This window comes from Pteropus medius, unplaced genomic scaffold (assembly GCF_902729225.1).
Source record: "Pteropus medius unplaced genomic scaffold, Ma_sr-lr_union100, whole genome shotgun sequence".
Taxonomy (NCBI): Eukaryota; Metazoa; Chordata; class Mammalia; order Chiroptera; family Pteropodidae; genus Pteropus; species Pteropus medius.
In genome coordinates this window covers 3,808,618-3,829,370 of record NW_024349224.1, presented here as the reverse complement: position 1 = coordinate 3,829,370, position 20,753 = coordinate 3,808,618, and the positions used below count along the sequence as shown (strand labels likewise).

The 20,753-nt window shown below is 50.2% G+C and overlaps 1 protein-coding gene and 1 long non-coding RNA gene across 8 annotated transcripts in view; one reads left to right on the top strand and one right to left on the bottom strand.

Annotated features, from left to right (window-relative positions):
* The first annotated feature begins 9,320 nt into the window (after positions 1-9,320).
* On the top strand, positions 9,321-16,114 carry LOC120617264 (uncharacterized). The gene is made up of 5 exons (XR_005656845.1): positions 9,321-9,653; positions 10,058-10,129; positions 10,373-10,634; positions 15,458-15,581; positions 15,894-16,114. It is a non-coding gene; the product is annotated as an uncharacterized LOC120617264 (long non-coding RNA).
* Positions 16,115-18,656: 2,542 nt separating this feature from the next.
* Positions 18,657-20,753, bottom strand: part of CYLD (CYLD lysine 63 deubiquitinase) — a 41,409-nt gene continuing 39,312 nt past the window's right edge. For all 7 annotated transcript variants that reach the window (XM_039880851.1, XM_039880854.1, XM_039880848.1 and 4 more), the window contains one exon: positions 18,657-19,325. In XM_039880851.1, coding sequence (XP_039736785.1) covers positions 19,141-19,325 — 185 coding nt within the window. In that variant the 3' untranslated portion in view covers positions 18,657-19,140. The remainder of the gene's footprint in view (positions 19,326-20,753) is intronic.

The following is a 20,753-nucleotide window of genomic DNA, read 5'->3' as shown; positions in this document are numbered from 1 at the left end:
GGGCCGACCCCACCGCAGGTTGCGGAGCCCCAGGCCTTCCTTCCCGGGGTCCGGGCTCAGAACCGAGACGCCCCGCGGTTCTGTCCCTGGCCGTCGGCGCGTGTGCCCGGGCAGGGCGCTCTTCACCTGTGACTGGTCACCTCGAGCCTGTCGTTTCCTCTTTGTAAGCCATCAACGGTGTCGGTCCACAGGCACCCAGTTCCACAGTCCTTCTAAGCCCTTTACCCTCAAAACCTCCCAAACATCAGAGCTCTCGCTCAAGGCGGGGGACCCCTTCCCGCGTACCCCACGCCGCAGGTATCCACAGGTGGAAGTCTTAGCAACCGCAGGTACCATGGGCGATTCCGCGCATGCGCCAGTGATGCGGCATCGTTCTCGCCCACTGGTAACTTCAGAAGCCCATCCTTTGGGTCGGTTTCCTAGAATCGCTTCTGGTACCAACTACCTATGCTAAAAGCAGAGTCTGAGACAAGGATTCAGGAGCACACGATTAACCGAGAGGGTTCTCATCAGAAAAAGCCTGTAATGGGGGGAACTAAGCAAGATAAGAGAGGCAGACGAACAGGGTAAGGAGGTAACTAACCTCAGTCAAGTCCAGCCTTGCTGGGGCCGGAGTCTTTCATAGCCCTGATCAGCCAGCCATCGGCTGTAGGCCGCTCTTGCTGCATGCTGGGATTTAACGAAAAGGGCGAAGTACCTCCCATCAGCTGAGGCCAATTCTCCAGAGACAGCTGGAGGCTGTTAGCAACCTACCCCTGGCAGCCGGGGTTCAGAATGGGCTCTGGGAGGGGACAACAGCTTCCTAAAGACCGCATTTAATTCAAAGCTTAGCATCATTCAAAGCTGATTGTCGCATGAGGCGGCATGTACTGTATTCTCGGAATGCACAACTCTATAATGACAGTGAATTTTTTTCAGTGATGTTTCTGACATTTTATAGAGCATGCACTCCTAAATTAACAGCACATTATGGTGCTGGCTTGGTCTTCTTCAAAATAACTTTATTCCTCCAATCTTTAGCCCGGCGTTATTGATGTTTAAATGTGTGTGTGTGTGTGTGTGTGTGTTTTAACACACACTCTAGCACTATTATCACCTTTAATAAATGCTTAGATGATGTTGTTAAAAGATTAAAACATATTTTGAACTGTAAGGTCAGTTACTGTCAATGACAATGCACATTAGCCACCAAACTTATTGTACTGGAGTTCCTAGCCAACGCAATAAGGAAAACAATATAAATAAGAAGTATTTATATTGGAAAGGAAGAAATAAAACTGTCTTTGTTCACAGTCACTATAATCATCTATTTTTTTTAAAAAAAAATCCAGCATAGATTTTTTTTCTACCATGAAATATATCAAATGCTATTAGAACGAATATGTGAGTTTAGCACAGGATGCAAGATCACTACACAAAAATCAACTCTATTTCCGTGTCCTGGGAAAGAGCAATTAGAAATTGAGATTTTAAAGTGCTGTTAACAATAGCTTCAAAAAATATGAAATAGTTATGGATAAATCTAGCAATATATCCATGCAGGAATTTACGTGCTGAAAACTATAAAACATTGCTGAAAGCAAAGAAAGTTTAAAGACCAAAATAAATGCGGAGACAAACCACGTTCATGGATCAGGAAACTCAATATTGTTAAAATTTCAATTCTCCCCAAGTATCTTTATAGAGTCAATTCAATTCCAGTAAAAATCCCGGCAGGCTTTTTGTGGAAATTGTCAAGTTGATTTTAAATAAACTCAATTTATATGAAAAAAAAAAATGAAGGACTTAGAATAGCCAAAATAACTTTGCAAAGAAGAGCAAATTCTGGAGCAATCATATTAATTTCAAATTTAGAGTCCAGAAATAGACCCACACATAATGAATAACTTATTTTTGACAAGGTACTAGAGTAATTGAATGGGGAATTAATATTTTGAACAAGGTGCTAAAAAACTGGGCATTCCTTTCAAAAGAGGAAGAACCTCAAACCTCATTTTATACCATATACAAAAAGTAACTTGAAATGGATCATAAACTTTGATATAAGAGCTAAAAACATAAAACTTCTAGAAGAAAACATCGGTGAAATGTTTGAGATCTGGGTTTAGACAAATGATTTTCAGATAGAAAACAAAAAACTCGCTCCACAAAAAAAGATAATTGGATCTCATCGAAATGAAACACAGCTCTTCAAAAGACATCGTTAAGAAAATGAAGAGACAAGCCACAGACTTACAGCAAATATTTGCAAAACACATATGACTAAGGTTCTCAGTCATATGCGTTCTCAGCGTAGGTGATGTCACCCTCAAGGCGGAAAGTATTGGTTCTTGTGGGCCTAGAAAAAATCTTAAATATTGCATTCAGGTGTGGCCCTCCAAAAAACGATAGGATATAAACAGGTATATAGTATGTTCGCGGTATTAAACTGTATGCGGCGGTGGTGGTGGGGGGGGTGGCGTCCATTGGGAAAAAATGTCTACAAAGACTCCTTGGCATTGGTGGCGGAATAAAAAATATATATTGATAAACGCTACCTAAAAAGTTTGTACCTAGAAGATATAAAAAACTCTCTCGCAACTTAATAAGACAAAGAATCCAATATAAAAATGGGCAAAAACCTGGACAGATACAACACCAAAAAAAAAGAAATATCTGGATGACAAATAGACCCATGAAAAGACGCTCGACACGACGGGTCATTAAAGGAATGTGAATCCGAACCCCAATGCGATAACCACCGCACGCCTGCTAGAGTGGCCGGAATGAGAAGAGTGGGCGTTCAGGGAGTGAGAACGGGGAGCAACTGGAAACTCTTGGGAAACGTTCTGCCTTTGACCTTTGATAAAGTCACAGATGCGCTCACCTGGTGACCCAGAAATTCCACTCCTAGGAATTTACCCAAGAGAAATGAAAACGTATGTCCGCGCAAAGTCCTCTCTTCAAATGTCCGTGGCAGCATTGTTTATAGTGGCCTAAAGAACAAATCACCCGAAAATCCACTGACCGGTGCACGGATGTGATGGAATGCTCTCAGCAGCCAAAAAGGCAAAGAAATGACAGGCACAACAATATGAATGACGACGGTAAGTGAAAGAAGCCAGACCCGGTTCTATTTCATTTCTACGATAGTCAAGCAAAGGCAAAACTGTGAGAGCAGAAATCAAATCACTGGTTGCCTAAGACTAGGGCTGGGGAGGGAACCGACTGCAAAAGAACATGAAGGAACTTGGGGTTACAGGAAGCGTTCTCTGTCCTGACCGTGCCTGTTACCTGACTGTATATATTATCAAAACTCATGGAACTGGATCCTTTTGAAACTGATTTTTACTGTCTGTCAATTATTCCTCAAGAAACCTAACAAAAATTAAAAGTGTAAGGAGCTCCAGGTACATACCCAGCTCTGAGCTGACAGTATTCTCATGAAGTTCACAGTCATTTGGCGTTTGCTCTGCCACGAGTCCAGTGCCAGAACTGGACTCATTGGATGGGGAACAGAGTGACTGTCCAGACACTGCTCTCGCCACCTCCTTCCTCAAAGTGTGGTCCCCAGACCAGCAGGATCAGCATCATCTGGGGGACAGGGGGATGGTTACAAATGCAGAATCTCGTACCCCAGCTCAGGCCCCGGGCTCAGAATCTGCATTTTAACCAGACTCCCAGACAACGCCCACACACATCAAAGTTTGAGAAGCTCTAGTCTAGTCAGAGCTCGCTGCTGGCTGCAACCCCCAGTTCGAGTTGGATGATGACTGAGGACCAATTATGCCGGTGTTCCTGTAATATGAATTAAATATTGTTCAACCCATGCAATACAAGTGGAGAAAAAAGTTTTAAAGTAATGTGAATGTATCTAATTCGAACACTCCGTAATTTGCTTTAAACATCGTTGTGGAAATAGATGCCGGCAAGAAATTGAGAGAAGATGTCATAGAAATCTAGGTTGATGCATTCAGATTGCTTCACAGGCGTCTTTTCTCCCTGCACCTTTAAATAACTTACCGTACGTCATGGATGCGATTTACAAAAGGCAGAGATGCTGAGTCATAGCCGCTGTGGGGTTCGCCCTTCCCAGCTCTTCCACGAGGAGTCGCGAGTGAAATTTCAGCCTCTGTGGCTGACCCACGGGACCTGTTTGCAGTCAGGTGCCAAGGACTCCAACCCACTGGCCTTGGGGCATTCCAGCAGTCCCCGCCCAGACCCAAGTAAAGCGACAGGGTGGCTCCCACAGAGTTTGCAACCTGCTGCCAAAGCCAGACGGCCATCAGATAGTCACACTGATGTAGAATGACAGCTAGGATGGGTACCTGTGTTGCCCAGAAAGCCACATTTGGGGGACTTTATGGAGTCTCGGGGGCTCATGGAAAGCTTCCTGGAGAGGAACCAGAGGGGTGACGAGGAATGCGTGGGGACCAGGCATTAGGGTGTGCTGCATCCCAGCTCCCGGAGGAAGCCGGAGTGCCCAGAGAGTGGGGGTGCAGGGCTGGAGTGGGGGTGCAAGCCGGAGTGGCCCTGCGGAGTGGGGGAGCTCTAGGGAATTGAGAATTGCAGGATGGGGAACTGGGAGGCGCAGTCCTGAAGTTGGGGAAAGACATGCCATCAGGAGGTGAGCAACCGCTTGTCCGGAACATTCTACCCCATCCAACCCCAGCTGCCAGAGCAGCGTCCCCACGCTCCCTATTCATTACCTGACATAACTAATTGCATGGTGACATTTCCCATATTATAGACAAATGTGAAGTATGGGCCCAGCTGTTCCCCTTCTCGTCACCAGGAATCGGTTGATAAATATGTTTATTTGAGGTCAGCCTGGCCTCATCCATTAGAAATATTGTTTTTCTAAACATTACATTGATTTAATTTAACTCTAATCAATTTAAAATGGTTCTGACAATTAACAAAAGCTTCAAATATGACCTTAAAGTAATAGGATTCATTAGCTATGTTTAGGATTAAACTTACCCTAATAGGGCAATTTTTCTTCCTAGGGAATTTGGTAAGCGACTAGTGGTCAGTCAAAATGAAATCAATTATTATAAATTATACAGTGAAAGTTGATTATGTATCCCCTGCTAATTTGTATAAATAAGGGTCTCTGACAATGGGAGTAATTTATTAATAACTATCTCTCCCCCAGCCCGGTATCACACTTCATGTAACAGCTGCCAGGGCATCTGTAACCCATGAAGTATTATTTTCCAGGGCTGCTCTCAATATATGCTAATTGAACCCATAATTAATTGGAACAGTTATAGTTAAAGACACAATGCTGACGCCCTTTGCCCTATTATTCATGACAGTCAACTCATTCAAAAGGCAATCTGATCAAAAATTCATATGCTCGCTCTGGCGCCCCGAAAGGAAGGAGCTCTTACTACAAAGGGTGTCCTTCGTGTGACAGCTGGCACACTGAGGAGGGGTGCGATGGAGTCAGAATTCCAGCCCCGAGAGTTTCTGGGTTTCCCACGCTGCCACCACCAGCCAGTGCCAGTCTGGAAGGACTGTAGGCTCTGGGAGGGGCTGGGACAGGACGCTCAAGTCAGCGCTCACAAACTGGCGGCCCACACGGCGGTAAACAACACACAAACAAATAGTTCGTTTTTTGCCAAAATTTTACAAATGGGAAGATCTCACTTCTCTTGGAATTCCCTGACTTTGAAAAATGAGAACCCGCGGGCCCTGCTTCTCCCATTTCTACTTCCCGTGCCACCTGCCCCCTCCGCTCTGCTTTCCTTTCTTTCCTGAGAGCCAGGCTCTGGGACATTCCCTCACCTTACAGGTGGAGAAACAGAGGCCCACAGAAGCATAGCATGACCAGGCTCCAGGCATCCCAGGCTTGGCTGGTTTCACAGACCACCTAGGCCAACTTGAAGGCCTCAGGGGAGGTGGCCCTGTCCATCGGTGGGCACTCTCCCCATGAGGCCTGGCAGAGGAGATGGTGTGCAATGAACAAGCAAACGCTCAAGGCATCACGGGGCCCTGGAATATTGGGGCGAAGGGGGACCCACACCCCTGTGGTTGGTGTCTGCAGCCGAAACAGTAGGCTGAGTCCTACGAACCCCAGATTCTTCACATTGGGCTGGAGGGGAGTGAGGGACACCCATCCCTACCCCCCACGTGGGTCCTCTGAGCCATGTGGACGAAGGAACAGATCAGAGAGAAAAGTTCTGACAACCAAAATAGCATGGGCACAAAAGAACATTCGGCTTGGAAATGCTCGTGAAAAATAACCTTAAGTGAATCATTCAATCTCCCAATGAACATGGAATGTCCCCCGATGGGGCACCCTGTGACGAACACAGAGGAGAACAGGGACAACATGGCTTTGGCCTTCTGGTGACCCCATTACCGGAGCCAACAGATACATACAGAGCATTGTGGAAGTCCGAGGGGTCTTGGGGTATCTGGGGTCCTCTTGGGGACAAGGGCAGGCTGTGGCAGCTGTGACGTGAGTCCGGGCCTTCCTCCCCACTCAGGAGGGTGAGAAGAGCATCTCTGTAGGCAGAGTCTGGAGTCCTTTCTGATCGAGTCAACCTGCAGCAGCTGTGGCAGGTTGGCGATGAGGGGAGAGGTAAAGACGGTGCAGGTGTGAGGTCCAGGGGCCCTGTTGGCGAAGGCACTGGGCAGCCACAGATGGTGTGGGCAGCCCAGGAGCTAGAGACAGACCCTCTGGCTGCAGAGCGAGCATCCAAGGCCACCCGTGTCAGGATCTGGATTCCTTACAGCCCCAGAACCCCAAGGAAGGCCAGCATTTGGGCCACTCCACCTCCTGCGACTTAGGTCCACGAGCATCCAGGAGCAGAGCTGCCTCCACCTAAGAAGCCTGCAGGGCTCAGAACCAACACCAGTCCAGCTCAGCTGTTTCCTACAGCTCAGCCCTACGCCAGCTCTGCCTCCAATTCACCATGTGCCCCAGGGCACAGCCCTTCCTCAATAGGCTGCAGGCTCTCAGAACTTTAAAATGAAGGATTGGACCCAATCTCAACCACCCAGTGACCCAGGCTGTACTGCAGACAAGGCCTGCTTGCAAACTTGACCTCATTCTGCTCTGGGCCTGGGTTTTAAAAAGAAACAAAGGGAACACACACTTTCTCTCTCTCTCTTACACACACACACACACACACACACACACACACACACACACCCTTGAGCTGGAAGTAACTAATCAAAGTTACTAAATTTCACTGCAAAAAGAAAGTTTGTCAAAATTCAGCAACGTGTTTACTTAAAATATTGTACATAAATTACAGCTCAGTGAACTTGATGTTAAGGGATGAAATGAAGCACACTAAAATTTTCAAGAGTTTATTTGAGCAGAAGTGAGCTGGAATCAGGCAGCTCCAAACCAAAAGTGGTTGGGAGTGTTTCGACCCACAAGTGCTGGGGGAGAGGCTTTTATAGAGACGACACGGAAGCCAAGCAAAGAAGTAAGGTGATTGGCCGTAGCTTGAGCAGCTGCCTTACTTGGGAAGGGCTCCCTGGCTGTGACTGCTTGTCCCTCGGTCTCATCTTCTCAGACTGGAGTGCCTGACTCCGGCTCAGGTTTCGGTGTGCTAACTTAGGCTACCAAGGTGTTAAAGCCACACAGTTCAGTAATTAAGTAAATAAGCCTCTTTATTTAATTACTTTAACTCTGGTTAAAAAAATAAATACAAGGAGGGAGCGTACATTGGAAAACTGCTTTGGAACTTGGTGCAGCGATGTCTACAAAAGTTAAACACCCCCTCTCCATGACCCAGCAGACCCCTCCTAGGTGGTCCCAGGAGAAAGGCCTACATGGGTGCATCGAAAACCGTGCTCCAGAAGGATCACAGCGGCATTATTCATGATGGCCTAACCTGGAAACCACCCAAATGCCCATGAGCGGGAGAACTCACACACAAATCATGGTGCGTTTATACAACAGAGCACCACAGATCGGTGACGTAGAACTACTGATATGCACGAACAAATGAGAATCGCAGACGCTCCATCGGGGGACAGGCTCGCTGCCTTCCTTCGCAGGAAGTCCAAACCCCGGTGAAATGAACCCATGGTGACGGAAGTCAAAACAGCAGTTGTCGCTGGGGGCAGGAGGGGGAACTGGAAGGAGAAAAGTCCCCAAGTTGGTGCGAAGGGCCACGGACATGTAAAATTTGGGGAGCCCTACACAGAAGACAAGTGTCCTGAAATAAGGCTCATCTCAATACAGAAAGAAAGGCTGGCTGCAGGGCAGACCACGCACACTCTGGGGCAGGCGGGGCGGGTGGCGGTGCGTCCCCAGGGTCTGGCACCAGTCAGCCCGGCTCCTGCCTGTGGCTCTGCGGTGGGCAGGGAGAATCTCTACATATGGTCAAGTCCAGCGACAGCACACACAGACACCCCTCCCTGTAGGGGTGATGGCAGGCTCTCCACACGTGAGCCACAGGACAGCTGCGAACTCCAGGCCACGACAGTCACACGGGGCCCTTACCTGGAGGGCAGGAAAGTGAACTCCAAGCAGAGAACAGGGCGGAAGGGGCCTCAGCGTGATCTGGGCAGAGTCTGCTTTACCCCAAACCAGACGACACACGGTTCTTTTCCTTGCCCACCCAACGCCTGATGGCTGCTCCTGACTGTCCTGCCCCTTTAAAACTCCCCTGCCACAGGATGGTCCTTCTGGTCTGGAAATGGCTTCCATTCTGATCCAGTCACTGGATCTTGATCGTGGTAAATGACCTCCCGAGGCACCCGCTCCGCACCCCGGACACACCACGGTATTTGATTTATGGCTCGCAAACTCTCATGCCCGTTACTTCTTTCTGATAAGCGGATCCTGCCCAGCCAGCCTCCCTGCATACCCTGTCAGTCAACCACGGGGTACCGACGAGGAAAAAAACAAAAACGTGCACGTCATTTGCAGTCACCGAATTCTAGGCAGTGTGTTCGCTGCAAATACGCTTTTCTGTGCACTCAAATGATTTTTTTTATAAACAAAATTAGATTTATTACGATACCTAAGTTTTTATAAGCCATTCTTTTTACCTAATATATGATGGACCTTTGCTCACGTCATTAAAAAAAAAATGACGTTCTAGAAGAATCTGCAATGGCTGCGGAGTACTTCGTAGTCCAGCTATACTATAAACTGACGAAGGTCCTGCACATTCGAGTTTTTCCAGTTTATCCCCATGACAAACGACGCTGTCTGTGGTCTTATGGCTAATTTTGCCCCCTCCCCGCACCTCGTGATCGTCACTTCCTTAGAAAATGTCCCGGGAATAGAACCGCTGGGTACATCAAACATCGAGGCTCCTGGAAAATAAGCAGTCACGTGACTCCGGAGTTGTGACTGTTGGGGGAGGGCGGGAGAACCACCGAGAGGAGTCAGCAGTCCGAGGAGGGGTCCGCGCCCTCGCCGTCAGGGGTGCCCCCGGGGAGGGGCTTATGCGGGCGCGGAAGCGTGACCCGGTCTTACCCCGCCCCCAGCAGAGCAGGGGGGCGGGGGGCAGCGCCGCGGAGGCCGGCTTACAGCTCCGGCAGGCCGCGGGAGCACCTCCCAGGCCCAGGCTTCGGGTCTGTCATCGCGTAATCCACACCGCAAAGCGAGCGAAGGCGGGGACCGGGGCTTCCTAGGGCAGTGCGGCTCCCGCCCGCACAAGACGCGGTCACTGTCAGCCTGAATCCGAGCGCAGGTCCTTCTGGAAGAGCGCGGTCTCTTCCGCGCCGCAGGGTCTGGGGCGGTGCTGCATCTAAGAGTCGCGTGGCGGGACAGGGGGTCTGAACGCTGATTCCAGGGCCCCGCTGAGAGTTTGATCCCGTGCGTGGGGGCGGGGGGTGGGGTGGGGCGGTGCTCTGAGCCTGAATTCTTACGCCCTCCTCATGACTTAGACACAGGTGGTCTGCAGACCCCTCTTTAGGAAACGCCGATGAGTGTGTGGTTGATTTTCATACTGAGACGCGACTTCAGCCGCTGTGAGCTTAGTCCAGGGGATTCGGGCTCACGCTGTCTTTTCCCACACCCCCTCCCCCAGAGAAGACTATTTCTGATGAAGGGGCTTGCCATCACGATCCTGTTATTTGCCTGCTTTCTTCCCAGGGAGCTGCGGACGTGTAATTCATTCCTCCCGGATCCGGCGGACTTCGTGCCCGTCCTGACGGCTTTCGCCCAGTAGGTGGCACTAACCCGTTTTAAATCCCATTTGTAAAAGCAGACTGAAAACGCAAGGTAGATGGAGAGACAGAAAAGGCCACACAGAGATAGTGAGCAAGGACACCCATAGGCACTGACCAGCTGTCCCGCAATGGCACAGAGGAAGCTTAAATACTCCTGGATGCACTTTGTAATCTGCTGTGTAGCCCGGAGTCACCGCCACATTTGCATTCAAAACTCACCTGCTGCTTTGCTTTCCAGACTTGGGATCTCGCCGCTGCCAGCCGCTGGGAGCGAAGATCACGGACACTGCCATAACCTGTCGTGACCACACGATGGCGGTGCTGCGCCGGAAGGGCGAGAGGCATAAGAAAACCTAAATCAGAAAAAGCGATCTAAAAAGACTTGAGAGTAGGACCTGAAAATTTGATCGTGGAGGGAGAAGAGAGGTGGAAAGGGAAGTGCCGATTACACCTGCACTTCACAAACATGGTTTCGTTTCAAGTCCCTAAAGACTTAGGAGGTGAGGTCTATATATAACGTATCCACTTGTGGGAGGGAAGATGTGGAACTAGGAGCTGGGGCCTCTTCTAGTTTCTCAAAAGGAATGGGGATGGCGATGTAATTCTGGCCACAGGAACAACAGTGCACGGGGTGGCTTCTATGCATAAAAGGCTGCAAGTTCCTTCTCCCGCTCGGCAAATATTTGAGCATCTACTTTGTGCCGGGCATCGTTCGAGATGCTAAGGAAAGCCTGGAAAGGACTAGAAGAAGTCCGTTTCTAGCGCAAAGAGATGCCAACAAACCATTAGGTCCGGGAGAGGTGCCCTGGGGACAGTGGAGCGTGTGGGCCCCGGGAGCCTGCGGGTGAGTCTCAGATGGTGGCCGCAGGACCCGGTACTGGCTCCCGCCCACTCACTAGAGCCGACTGCTAAATCATCAGGCTCTTTGTGAGCCAATCCTTAAACACATCCCTTATTAAAGTTAAATTATATAAACTTACAATTAAATAAGTTATATCTAAAAGCTATAATTAAATACAATTAAATAAGTCATATTTAAAACTCACCACTTCCTAATTATTTTAAAATTACCTGCACCAGGCGTAAGCAAACTTTCTGGAAAGGACCGGATAGTAAATATTTTAGTCTGTGTAGGGCATATAGTTTCTGTCATAACTACTTAATTCTGCCATTGTAGCATAAAAGCAGGAGTAGATATGAAATATGAGTGGGCATGGCTGTGTTCCAAGGAAGTATTCAGAAAACCAGGCGGTGAGTGGGATTCGGCTCATGGGGCCACCGCTGGCCGGCCGCTGGTCCCTGCTCGTGTCCGTGCAGTGGGACTGCTGTATGCTTGCGTGCTAATCCAGTGAAATGGCTGTCTACTCGTGTGCTAATCCTATATTTTCCCCACTGCACCTTCAGCGGTCACACCGGTAGCTTGCAATCAGCCACGGTGCGAGTCTTCACATCACGAAACTGGTGAACGTTTTCTCCCTGGAGAGCCGGTTGCTAACTGTTGCCCAGCACAGCACCGGCATGTGGTCTGCGAAGATCTCCTTGAGGACGTGACTTCTGAACACAAACCCGAAACCACACTCAGTCTTTCCATCCTGCCGCTGCCCATCCCACCCCCAGCGGGCCACCTACAGGGCACAGTTTGGAAATATTTCTGAGCAAAACAGCCTAAAGTCTGCGGAGAAGGCTAGAGAGTAAAATACTCATTTGTTTAAAACATATAGATTCCAATATGACAGCCCCACCATGCCACGCTCCACAGAGCAGCCTTGCCTGTCTTTGGCCCAAGGCCTGGCCTCACTTATTCTGCAGGCTGGTGAGACTCTGCCTGCCACCGAACAGAACCCGCCACACAAGACCCCTGAGGTCACATTCGATGTCTCACAGAGCGGAAGGGATGGAGAAGAGGGACTCAGGAAGGCATCGCACCTCAACTGTTCAAACTCGCGTGCGACCTCATGCTCTGGAAAAGGCAATATTTCAAACAGACTCGGGTGTTATTTGTACGGTGATGATTTGCATGAATTTAAGAGTTCTCATAAACTCCTTGAAAAGCAGTAAAGGGCAAAGTGGTGGATGCAAGTTGCGATTTCAGCTGTGCTTTTGTGATGAATTACTCTATTTTTACAATGTCCGGTTCACCCGATGACTTCAGTTAGACCCCAGAAACTGCTCGCCCTTCAGTAAAACTCAGCACTGCAAAAAGTCCTCCAGAGCCTGCGACCCCCACAGACCTGGAGTCCACATTCAGAGTGGGGGCCGCCCAAACTCCGAGTCCCTCCCAAGAACCCTCTCTTTTCTCATTAGTTAGCCTGGAGGTTTTCTCGTTCACAGCATCTCGCTTTCTGCACACTTGGGAGCATTTCCTGAATGGAGACGGCAGCATCTTCAGCGTGCCCCTCTGACGGGGACATTATTCCGGTCACCCCCTGATGCAGTGAAGCCCCTCTGCTTCCAACCCCTACCCCCAACCCCAGAGCATGTCCAACGTGTGTGTCCCAGGCTCTTTCTCAGAGTCTAGGCCGGGAGCTTCACCGTAGATTCTCTGCCTCCCCGTCGGAGCTGGTCCAAGTCCACGATCCTCTGTTTTTTAGCGGAAAGTTCCAGCAGGGAATGAGAAGCAGATTGTGTCCCCCCAAAAAACTCCATTCCTCCTGACAGGTGGCTCCCGCTCCTGGCTGCCCCGTGAACCAATGCGCAGAGCCTCGAGAAACACCGAGTGCCTGGCCCTACCTGCAGACTCCACTGGCTCAGGCATTAGTGCCCGCGGTGTCCCAACGTGAGTGGCCGTGCAGCCAGCACTGAGACCCCCTGACTGGGCGGTACACTCATCCCCGCGGGTTCAGTGAGGGACAGTGGGCCACAGCGAGTCGCGGACGAAGGAGGGAGCCCTGCCCAGGGCAAGAGGCTGAGGGGTTCCCCCGCCGGCCGGTCAGCTCTCCTCTGACGAGAACCACTGTCACTTGATTGTCCACATCACAGGCGGGTACAAGGCATAGCCACAGGGGTCAGACAGCATGGGATCTATGAAAAAGCATGCAAGCCCTTGAGTCAGACCGAAGGAGAATCAGATGACGTCAAAATGGCCGTCGGTCTTTATCACCAGTATGTTCGTTCCGCTATGGGAAGGGGGAAAGTTCTGGAATGTACTACAAATACCAGTATTGCCAACTCGAGCCATTCCTGCTTTTCTACCTTGGCATAGTCAATGACAAACTCCAATTTCCGCGGAAGGCTTGTGTGTCAGTCCAAGAGAAGAGAAAGGTTCCTGCCCGCCATGGCTCCGGATCACACAGAGAGGGGAGCGTTTAGTGGGCTCCTGGCAGCTGTTGGGTCAGGGACACCCCGTTTCACAGTAAAGAGCATTGTGCCGGAGTCTAGAGATGATGAAACGAGGCTCGGGGGCGTGGCGTCTGGGGGGCGTGGCGTCGGGTGGGCGTGGCCGAGGCTGAGCCTCAATCGGGATTGGAGCTCGGAAACGCCACTGTTACGGGGGAAGGACCCGAGACCACAGGCCCCTCTGCGCGTCTGCGAGGTGTTCTGGACCGATCGGGGTGGTGGGAGGGGCTCGACGGGAGGAATATGAGACACGGCCCCTGCCCTCAACAGCTCACCGTCCACTTCCGACTACAGAGCATCTACGAGGGTTGCCCAGGTGCGGATGCTCTGGGAGGCAGCGCAGTGGGACACAGAAGGAAGCGGACTAGGAGCCAAGAGACCTGGCCTGGGCCCTTTTCCCACTGTTAGCCTTAGACCGATGTCTTAGCTTCCTTGGTCTTTAGTGTCTTCCAGGCGCAGCTCTGCCCCAAAGGCACCTTCTTCCCTAGCGCCACTGCTATGGCGTAAGAAGCTGTACTCCACTCCAGTGTCCCCGTAACCCAGCGCACTTCTCCAAAGAAATCGAGGAAAAGGAACCATAAAAATTTAATTTTAATGATACAGAATTAGTACACAGTACATTTCTTTCCACAGCAGCACTTCATTCATGTCTAAAAAAGCTTAACAAAATTAAGGATAAATCAGAGCAATCTGATTGTAAAGGGATATTTTATGCAGCATTTTTAAAGGAGGTCTTCGGAAATAATGTGCTCTTCTTCGGGCCGGGGAGGGAAGGAGGGGGTATGCTGAACGAGAGACCAGATATGGGAAACGCAATGCAGAATGTGCTCCTTTACACCAATTTACTAATAACCACCGCTTCCCTGGGACTTTTCCATTTTTTTTTTATTAATGTTAATGATGGGATCTGGATCCTAAGACTTTCTGGCGTTAAAATTCCCCAGTACTATAGGCCATCTTAGAAAACAAAGCCAAGAACAGTTGAGTCTCCAATAAAATTTTTCTCTAGAAGAAATAAAAAGCAAACGGACAGTGTTTACAAGTGCAAGGGAATTCCATCTGAAGCTATGGTGACAGCTGGCCCTGACCTGTTTGTTATTCAGTGTAAGACTTAAAAAATACGATCAAACAACCTTGGAACCGCTACCAAGACAGAGGGTCGGGAGGTCAGACGGGGTTCTTGAGGGACCTGCTCCAAATCCCGACGTCTGCCACAGTCGGGAAGGAGGACCGCGTCCCTCTCGCTTCCCCAGTCTCCGTGGCCATATTGTTGGTTAGCTTTTTACCCTTTGGCTGGTCCGGGGTTTAGAATACGATTCAAAGTCATTTTTGCTCTCCTTTCCCTCCAGTAAAATTTCTGAAAGGAGAAGAGACAAGTCCCCTGCGACTCTTGACTCCCTGCAGGAAGCCTCGCCTCTGACAAGTGACACAGACCCCGAGGCACAGAGACCCAGCACCGCCCCCTCCAGAGCCCACAGCACACCCCCTCCCCGAGGCAGAAACCCAGCCTCTGTCCACAATCCCCGGAGACACAGAGACCCAGCCTCCTAGAGCCCTCTTCTCCCACCCCAGAGCCCAAAAACCCCTAGACACAGAGACCCAAGCCCCAAGCCCACTCGCTCTGTTCTAAGGGTTTAGCATCTCGCCTCCAGCCTCTCATTTGCTCAACTGTCTCCACCTAAGGTGCTCTCCTCCTCCACCCCATTTGCCTTGGGGAGCCCAAGCTTTACTTTCATTGCAGAATCAGGGGTGAGCCACCAGCGTCCATCCTAGAGAAGGCGGCCTTCTTTTTAATCATAAGCCTTAGACTCCAGCTACTTTAACAAGGACATTTGCTTTATAATGAGAGGATCCGTCATCCCAGAGAAGAATCTTGTCATAGAACGTTAAATGTTTCATCATACATAAAGTAGCGGATAGTAAGAAATAATTTGTTTTTCCTTTAACTTTGCATGACATTTTGTTTTTCCATTTCTTTGGTTCCCAGAGCCTCGATTTCCCTCGAAGAAATAAACTGGAAGGCAAATGTCTGGGTAAATGACATCCAGTGCCCCCCTAAGACTCATGTGTGTTCCAAAGGCTGCTAAAACTTCCGGGAAACGACGGTTGAGGTATGTATGCTAAAATGCATTTCTTACGTAACTTCCTATGTAAACACAGATAAACAGTATCATAAACATCCAATTACTCATGTTTAATTAGCACAATAACATATGATCACACAATCACATGTATTTTGAGATCTTCTAATTCAGTGGGTTTCAAATCTGGCTGGTTGACAGGTTCATATGATGGAGCTTTTTACCGTCAAATCTCCTAGGCCCCCTTCATGAAGGGTCGGATCCAACAGCTATGGCCTGGGTCCCAAAATTGTGTGTATTTTTTCCTATAAAATTCGCTCTTCCAAACTCCTTGTTATACAGAGGAAGACACTAAAGACCAAGGAAGCTAAGACATCGGTCTAAGGCTAACAGTGGGAAAAGGGCCCAGGCCAGGTCTCTTGGCTCCTAGTCCGCTTCCTTCTGTGTCCCACTGCGCTGCCTCCCAGAGCATCCGCACCTGGGCAACCCTCGTAGATGCTCTGTTGTCGGAAGTGGACGGTGAGCTGTTGAGGGCAGGGGCTCTGTCTTATATTCCTCCCGACCCAATCGCAGGTAACAGATGTCTACAGAGCCCTGCTGGCTGGCAGTCAGCCACCTAAGGACTCACGAACACATTTCCCGCTCACGGCTCTGTCTGTGGTCACCTAGGCACGTGCGGGGTACCTAGCGGATGCCGAGATCCGCCAGAGGGTAGAGACGCCTGCGTTTATGAAAATGCCACGTTCAAACAACAAGAAGTTAAGTGACAATACAAGTCTTCCCCCGGTTCCTGAATTAATTGAATTGTGTGCAAAAATAAATGAATCCAAGGAAGAGAAAGCAGCCATTTACCGCTAACATTTGGCAAAGGTGAATGACAAAAATCCGGAACTGTTCTTAGGGGACGATCCTCAGCAGTCGTAATGACAATATTTTATTGAGTTTTGTTACTGTTTCTCTTGGTTTTCAACGTGTCTCAGAAAACACTCCTTTGTGGATGGAGTCCAACTCCTTTATAAAGCTCAGCGCGAGTGACTGAACACACTTAGTCTCTATATTCTGACATGGTTGTCTCTCTCTCCCCGCTATGTTCCAATTTACACACACACACCCACTTGCACATGTGTATTTATTTGGAGGTGGGGGAACATGACTTGTTATATATCCTATTTGTAGCTCTGAATCATAGACATGTTATAATTCTATGACACTGCCATGTTATTTATAGCTACGATATGGCAAAAGGAATAACCAAAACATGTAAAAAGCCAACAGGAAAATGTTTTTAAAAATTTAAGATTAAACATTAAATAAATCCACAGGCACATGGGCCACCAGTGCCGCTTAGCTCAGCCCTGCCGGTGCCCACGTGACACCCAGGCTCTGCTGGAGCAGGGACAAGGAGGGACTGGCTGGAGGGGACACCAGGGTGGGGAACAACCCCCCGCCGCTGGCCCAGGTCGCTCCTCAGTGCACCTGCCCCCAGGGAATGCAGGAAGTATATAAAGCTCCACTCGAAGAAAATGTCCTTAGAAATCATTTCTGGATGAGGCCCTTCCTGCTTGAGACCCCACACCCATGCGACAAGTCCTCCTCAAGTCTCCTGCCACGAGAGGCCAGCAGAACAGACCTTCCTCAATTTGCATTTTGTGTGAATTTTTACAGAAAAGGCTCTTTTTGGGGGGTGGGGGGGACTGCTAAATTGTCTTACCTAGATTCGATGCCTAATCATTCCTCCAGCAAACTTTTAAAATCACACCAAGAAGCTCATTCATCCATTTATTCATTCCACACACATTTATTAAGGGGTGACTGGATCTGCAGCTGGTCAGGCTGGAAGAGACCTCAGACATCGTGTGTCCCATGCCCTCGTCTACCTGACCGGGCAGCCGTCTCGTCAGCCCGCCCAGGCACTGGGCAGAATCTCACGCAAAGTTACGTGCCTTTCCATTTCAAAAACGAAACATTACAAGATGAAGGGGCTTTTGTACTTTATCATGACTTATAAAGCTAATATTAGCAAAATGGAATGATAGAATCAAAGGTTAAACATGCCTTAAAAAATAACTGCACGGTTTATAAAGATTCTTTCCATTTTAGGGGGATATTAAAGGCTTTACGAAGTCATATGCTATATATACATGACAACTTTTCTGTCTTACCGCAGAACAACACTCGGAGAAGACACCTGCCACGCACACAGCACATGCCACAGACCAGCATTTATAACCTATATTCTCATCCACGACATCCACTTGCGGTCTAGACACACACACGGATATTAGCTAAGAAAACATCCATTTTCTACTTAATCAGGAGGAGGAGGAAGTTGCTGCTACCATTTAAATAAAATATCTGATTGGTAACTGTCATTATTTCAAATGCAACCAGACAGAATTCAGAGAGCGGCTGACTGACGAACAGATTGAGTTCACATTCCAGGCAGTCTTTTTAAAGTTGGATATCTAATATCTCTCTTCAGGGAAATTTTGATGAGTAATTTTATAGACCCTTTATTTTCTTATGAACCATATGTTTCTGTAGGATTATATTTATCACTCCAACCCTTTAATAAAATTTACTGTGCCAACTGCATAAAATAGAGCAGTGATCCCCAACCTTTGTGGCACCAGGGACCAGTGCTCCCATGAGAATCTAACATCCAGTGATCTGAGGCAGAGCTCAGGCGGTGATGCCAGCGCTGGGGAGCAGTTGCGGATATAGATGGAGCTTCTCTCGCTGGCCCACCGCTCACCTCCTGCTGTGCGGCCCGGTTCTTAACAGGCCACAGACCCGTACCAGTCCACAGCCTGGAGGATGGGGACCACTGAGTTAAAGAGCCTCAAAAAAAAAAAAAAAATGATTAGCTGACAGTTACTGTTATGATCAAAGGGCTTCAAGAGCTGTATACTCTAATCCCCCAGGGAAATTATATCAAAAATGGATGTTTTACGACAAAATCACTCATGTATCTCAAGCCCAGAACAAAGAGGAAACACCACCGTGAAGGGACTTAATACTTTTTGCCCACTACTGCAGAAACACAGAGACTCGGCAGACTGCAGACATGCAGGAATCAGCGTGACGTAGGAAAGAATTAGCACATCAAATCCAGCACAACTTTATAACCAGATTGAGAGTAGACGCTTAATAAAACCAAAACATTTCTTCCGCAAGGCCACCGTTAGCTACAAAGGAAAAATGATTTCATATCCTTGGTCCATAAAGAAGACACATTTATTTATATTCTCAACGGACTAAAAGAGGGTTTAAACTGTCACAATTAAAATCTTATGCTTCCAAAAATATCATATGATCAATGCACTTAACTTAAAGCTTCAGTTATTAATAACTTCATTTAGACTTCTTAAAAAACCAACACAAACATACTTTCTAGTGCAAAATGCTTCTTATTAAATACTTCAGTAACACAAAAGCAATTTGATTTTGAACAAGGGAATTGTCTTCTGAAGGGTCATCACCGCAGACATCCATTGCCGGCAATGGACAGCGAACACGCCCGCCAGCCCGAGGGGCGGGCCACACCGCATCGGGCCACAGCGCGCGGGGCGCCCGGCCCGCGCCGCCGTCACTTGTACAGGCTCATCGTGGGGCTCTGGTACATGCACATGTACGCGTCGCAGAGCAGCCTCCGCGCACAGCCCTGGATCCGCCTGGCGTCCAGGGAGTGCAGGTCCTCCGGGGACATCTTCAAGTACTCGCCCACCTCCGGGCACGGGGTCACCTGAGGAATGTTGAAGCCATTCTGACCGCCTGCGGACGAGAGAGCTGGGGTCAGTGGCGTCGCGGCCCCGCGGCCCGCCCCGCCCGCGCGGCGTCGCAGCCCCGTGGTCACGGAGGCTGGCTGTCGGGGTCTGGACGGCGTGTTTTATTCTAGTTTCCAGAAGTTACGGCCTCTTCTTAACTCTCGACGGTTCTCTCATTCCTTGGTTTCTGAAAGAATCCTGGGGCCAACAGGGAACCAAACTGGCAGAAGGCTGCAGCCTCCTTCGCAGGCTTCCGCCTGCCCTGTCCCTAACGACGCACGCGACGGTCACGCTGCCACGCCGCCGCCGGGCACAGCCGCCCCGCACCCCCGGCCAGGAGCCAGTCCAGTTCCGAGCTGCTCTCGGAGAACAAGGGCGCCGTGTTCGTCCCTTCCACTTAAAAATGCGCGCGCAGCTGTCACGAGGCCGTTTACGCACCATCAGAGGGAGCGAGGCTGCCTCGGGGTGGCTTTGGGGTTCCAGGAGGGGCCCCGCTGGGTTAGCCTCCAACGGCTCTTCCCAACACTCAGAACCCGCAGGCTGCCGCGTTCCGCTAAGTGAATCTTAAGGAACTGGGACGCGGACGCCCCGTGTCTGACCTCAGACGGGGCCGCGCAGTGCACCCCGTGTCTGAGCGCCGAGAAGCCGACGCCGACGGCCCCGCGTCTAACGCTTGGGCCTCTGGCCGAGGCCGCCACAGGGGGTGTCCTAGGATATTACAGAGCCACACCGGAAGACTTGGGGACGGGAGCTTCGGAGAGCTGCTAACGGAAAAGTGGGGTACAGGGAGAAGGGCGGAGGGCGGCGGAGGTCCTACCGCACCGCCTAGCCCAGGGCTGGTCCTGCCCTGCAAACCGAGGGCCGCGGCTGTGACAGCGTCTCCGTCCTGCAAATGGCACTTGCCATGCGCCCGCGAGCTGCGTCGAATGACGACGACAGCGCCCTAGAAAACGCCGAGAAGGCGCAGGGCTCCCCCTTCGGGACGCAAACGTCGCGAGCGGAAGAGGCTCATTTTCCCGAAGGTTCGCTCCTGCTCTTAGCTTTGCCGTTAGGCGACAACACGGTTTGGTCCAAGGCACTGAGGGCAGCAGACTGCATCGCCCACACGCCATGTGACCACAGGCCTTAGTGACAGGGGACAGGGGCCCCGGTGCGAGGGTGTGGGCGTCGTGACAAGGCGCTTCCCAGACAGCCGCGCCTGGGAGGCGGCCACGGCGCCCGCAGAGAAAACGGCGGGAGCCGACGCACGAGAAGACGCGGCCGGAAAGGACAGCTGTGTGCCCGGCTGAGAATCTCACGAGGCCACACGGCTGTCAACGCACCGCGACGCGGTGGCTGCGGGTTCAGGCGGCGGGCCGAGCCGTGGTCCTGGGTTCGGGATGGTGCCAGCACGCGGTTCCGGAAAGGCCCCCCCCATGCAAGCGACTCCACTTCC